Source organism: Elephantulus edwardii, unplaced genomic scaffold, assembly GCF_000299155.1.
Source record: "Elephantulus edwardii isolate Elephantulus edwardi_28Jun2011 unplaced genomic scaffold, EleEdw1.0 scaffold00015, whole genome shotgun sequence".
Lineage (NCBI taxonomy): Eukaryota > Metazoa > Chordata > Mammalia > Macroscelidea > Macroscelididae > Elephantulus > Elephantulus edwardii.
Genome location: NW_006399765.1, coordinates 4,582,696 through 4,587,267, shown reverse-complemented (window position 1 = coordinate 4,587,267; position 4,572 = coordinate 4,582,696). Strand labels below are relative to the sequence as shown.

General features: G+C 52.4%; 1 protein-coding gene across 1 annotated transcript in view; it reads left to right on the top strand.

Annotated features, from left to right (window-relative positions):
* PDRG1 (p53 and DNA-damage regulated 1) overlaps nt 1-3,875 on the top strand; it is a 6,546-nt gene extending 2,671 nt beyond the window's left edge. Inside the window, exons 2-5 of the mRNA XM_006881427.1 lie at nt 70-145; nt 746-820; nt 3,142-3,222; nt 3,793-3,875. Of these exons, the coding sequence (XP_006881489.1) occupies nt 70-145; nt 746-820; nt 3,142-3,222; nt 3,793-3,875 (315 nt within the window). The remainder of the gene's footprint in view (nt 1-69; nt 146-745; nt 821-3,141; nt 3,223-3,792) is intronic.
* The last annotated feature ends 697 nt before the right edge of the window (nt 3,876-4,572 follow it).

Here is a 4,572-nt window from a genome sequence, read left to right as displayed (position 1 = left end):
CCGTCTGTTAGAATGTGACAAGTTGGGGGCAAGAGGTAACAGAATTCCCTCTCTCTCTTCACTTTCCAGATTGTGGACCTGGACACCAAACGGAATCAGAACCGGGAGGCCCTGAGGGCCCTGCAGAAGGACCTCAGCCCTTCTAGTAAGTCATGATTTCCTTGCTGTAGCCCTGGAGGCCCCTTCGCCTTGTCCCCGCTAGACGCTGGGAAGGAGGCCACAGGTGCGATGCTGTCAGCCTGCAGGGAATGAAGACAGCCTGTGGGCATGGAGGCCAACATGTTGCAGGGCCTTAAACAGGCTGTGGCTTAGGATCCTGCCTGCAGGCCTCAGTGGGAGACCTTTAGCTCATTGGTGGTGCAGCAGGAGACACTGAAGGAGGTGCTGGAGTGTATAAAAATGACGTGGGTTCTGCCCTTCTGTGCTAGCAGATGAATGAAACAACAGAATAATTGAAAATATTCAGGAGGAGGGGAAGGGCACTACTTAGAAGGGGTTGAGGGGCTGGGGTAGAGAAACCAGGATGAGGGGAGACAGATCCTTCCCTCTTCCTTGACTTTATCTCTACACTTGTCAGGCTTTGACACACACTGTGACATGTTTATTTTCCCTCCTGCACTTTAACATAAGCTTGATGAGGGCAGGAACTTTGTCTTGTTCTGCTGTGTTCTCAGCATCTAAACGTCTGGCAGACAGTAGGTGCTTAGAAAATATGTGATGAAGGATTGACCGTTTCTTATTGTAGATGATGTGATGGTTTGCTTCGGAAGCATGTTCATCAAGATGCCTCACCCTCAGACGAAGGAAATGATTGAGAAAGGTAAGGGATTGGCCAGGGGTCCAGCTGCCTCCTGTCCCTCGTAAGGCCTTAGCCTGAAGCTGGTGAGGGAGGTGTTACCAGGTCAGACGGGCAGCTCTGCCACTCTGAATTACTTCTTTTTTTTCTTTTTTCCCTTCTGATTTACTTCCTCATCCCCAGACCAGACCCTGAACCCCACCCACTGCTGTCCGGTCCCTTCTGACTCTTGGACACAGTTGAACTCCCTTAGGTGTTCCAAGGCCATACTTGCCCTTTAGTGTTATGTAATGTTACCCTCCATGGAAATAATTGAACTAACCCCTGCTCACATCTTGGCCACGGTCACTTCCGCTTGCTGCACATGCAGCTTTTGAATCCGTTTCTGGCCACTTTCTCCCACATGGTGGCTGACGAGTTCAGACCTCGGACTGTTGGGCTAGCAGCCAAGCACTTTAACCTCTGTGCTACCAGAGTTTCTTTTCTTGCACTAAACCCCCAGAACCCCCACCCATCAAGCCGATTCCAAGCGACTGTGGCCCTGCAGACCGAATGGAATGGCCCCTTCCCATTTCCACGGCTATAAATCTGGATCTGGATGGGAAGTCTCCTCCTATGGAGTTAACTGCCTCTGAAAACTTGCCAGAGGGTCATCTGTGGGTTAATGATTTACAACAACAACAACACAATCTGGATCGAAGCAAACAGGCCCCTCTGTCTCCCCTGGAGCAGCTGGTGGGTTTAAACTGCCTGCCTTGTTCATAGCAGCTAATTGCTTAAACCATGGCACCACCAGAGCTCTTTTCTGCACTAATCCCAGAACCAAACCCACTGCCTTCAGATTGATTCCGACCCAGTGGTGACCCTCCGTGAGGTTTACGCAGCAGTTAATCTTTACAGTAGGGGACTGCCCATCCTTCTCCCTTGGAGAAGCTGGTGCATGCAAACCATCAGCCTGTCAGCAGCACAGTGCATAACACACTACACCACCAGGGCTCTTCCTTGCACTGAAGCCCCAGACCCCAGACCTGCTGCCACAGAGCTGGTTCTGACCCTCCATTAGGTTTCAAAGGTAAAGATCCTTAACAGTCGGCAGTAGACAGGCTGGTGGATTCGAGCTGCAGACCTTTTGCTTAACAGCTCAGTACATTGCACACTGTGGGCTCCTTGTGTGCTCTGACTCACTCACTCGTTACCATTGAACTGGCCTTCCCCTGGGATTCCAGTGCCGTGAATCTCAGGGGAGGTTATCCATCTTTTTCCTTCAGAACTGCTGGTGGATTCAAACCACCTGAGAGGCCTGTCCTGTCCATCAGCAGCACAGCTCTTCCACCACCAGAGCTGCCTGCTAGCAAGAACGTTCGGCTAAATAAGAACTTACGTAACTGTTCTGACTTAACTACAGATTCAACTTAAAGACACCTAGGAACTGATCTTGTTTATAACCCAGGGATTGTACTCAGATCTCCACCTATGACTGTAGAAGCTCTTTGAAGAAGCAAAGAGTTTAGAGACAAAAAGTTGGGCTGTGAATGGCCCATTGGCTGGAAAAAGGGAAAATTGAGCATATTTTATTCTCCTTGAAAATGTGTGGGTCAAGAGGATCAGCAAGGCAGCTTTGGTCCTAGGAGCCTGGGTGCCTCCACACCTTTGAATATTCTAGCAGAACATTCAGCCCCGAGGAGAGGCTTCAGCTGTTCTCTTGCCTTCACCATACCCAGAGGGGTTCTAGGGTTAAACAAGCATGGGAAGCCAGGATTACCCATTTACCTGAGAAATAGAACCATCACCCAGGCCAGAAGGCCTGGCTAGTCAGGGTTTCTCCCCATTAGAAAGAACGAACGTCTGTGGTGCAGACAGACGTATGGGTCAGAATGCCCTTCACAGATGCGGGCAGAAATGTTGGGAGTCTTGTCCGTGGCATCATCGTGCTTCGAGAGATTTTTCTGTTAGCATCGCTCCCTTGGAATGCAGTTGTCTTCAGGCAAGAGTTCATTACATTCATGGTGACTTTCTCTCCTTCAGTTAATTAGGTGCAGCTTGAGCACATTAGGCTCAAATTACACCATGTAATTTTCTAAAACCCCATCACCTTGGTGAGCTTGGGGTTTGCAGCCTCTCCAGTCTCCATTTACTGACCATTCCTTAGGGCCGAGCCGGTCTGGGGGTCCTTGCCTGGCTTTGCTCTTTGGTTAGCAGTGCAGCCTGCTGTGGACGGTGGCGTCAGAGCTTCCTCTCTGGATTGGTTCTTCAGAGTGGTATTTCTGTGCGTCCTCATGGGAAGAGGACCTAAAGTCTGTCTGTGGTATGAGCTCATACTTTGCGTCCTTACCTCATCTTTCCAGATCAGGCTCATCTGGATGGAGAAATCGAGAAACTTCGGAAGCAACTTAAAGTCAAGCTCAGCCGCCTCTATGAGGCCCAAGGTATTGGCCTGGGGTGCTAGAATCTGGGAGAGGAACTAACTGTCCACAGGGAGGGGGAGCCCTTCAGAGCTGAGTACTGACCTGAGCACATGTGATAGCCACTGAAGGGGTGAGCAGTGGACACGAGATGGGGGTGGACACAGAGGTTGTGGGGTCTGACTCCTGGCACGGAATTGTCCTCTGGCACAACCTCATAGTACATGACCAGGGCTTGGTGTGGGGAATGAAACTGGGGGACAGGAATACAAAAGGCCCAAGTAGGGGGGGGAGGTCGGGGTAACTTTCTGCTTAAACACAAGCCCTGCAGTTTGATCCCAGGCCTGGCAAAAATGCTAGAACCTTCTGGGCAGCTGACTCATGAATCTGCAGGTTCTTCCTGACCAGGGAGTTGTGCTGACGCTCGGCGTCCAGTGCATTCATTGAGAAATCGGAGGCTTGAGCTCAGACCTCAAGGCCAAGGGCTCGTGATGGCCCTGCAGTGTGAGCCCCTTCCTGGGCCCAGCTCCAGAGCCGGCAGCGGGCCTGACGGCAGGAGACGCAGGTTCCTGATGGATTGTCTTCTTCTAACAGGCAGACCGGAGCTGAAGGGCTTTAACCTGAACCCCCTCAACCAGGATGAGCTCAAAGCTGTCAAGATCATCTTGAGAGGATGAAGCTCAAGAACCGAGATGGGGGACCCAAAACCAGCATCCCCCTTGGGTCATGGAAGACCCAGGCCCCTCCAGCCTTGGAGCCTGCAGAGACAGGCTCTCTCCTGGGAGGGGGCCCGGTGTCTGGCTGTGGCCCCTGTGTGAAATCTCCGTCATTGGCTGCTCTGGGAAGGCGTGTGGGAACCTTGGCCTGTAGTGTCTGACACAGGACCCTTTGACAGGCCTGGCCGTCCCGGTGGGCGGTGGGTTATGTGAGAATGACTGCAGCAGGCACTTCTCAACAATGGCCTGTGTTCACATGCGCTCTGGGGAGGCTGGGAGCAGTGAGAGCATCATTCCAGCATTTCTGAGACATGTTCAAGCAACTCGAGTGAAGGAAAGGAATACAACAGTGAGGCCCCAAGGTGGTCTGCGTGGAGACGAAGATCTGGTGCTCCCTGGTTCACCATGTCCATGAAGCCGACATCTCTGGCCGCCTGCCTGCCTTCACTCCTACTTTCCTCCTTGGTTTCAGGATGGAGCCTGGACTAGGTGTTGTTTACCAACCCTCTTGCTGCTCTCTGGTCACAAGCACCTTGCAGAGCCCTGTGGTAGGACTGGACTAGCAGGGCTGCCTGTGACTCAGTGCCCACAGATGGCACGGATGCCCTCCTCCACCGCTGAGAGTCAGGCCAGCCGGGCAGCCCCGCTCAGGGCTCCC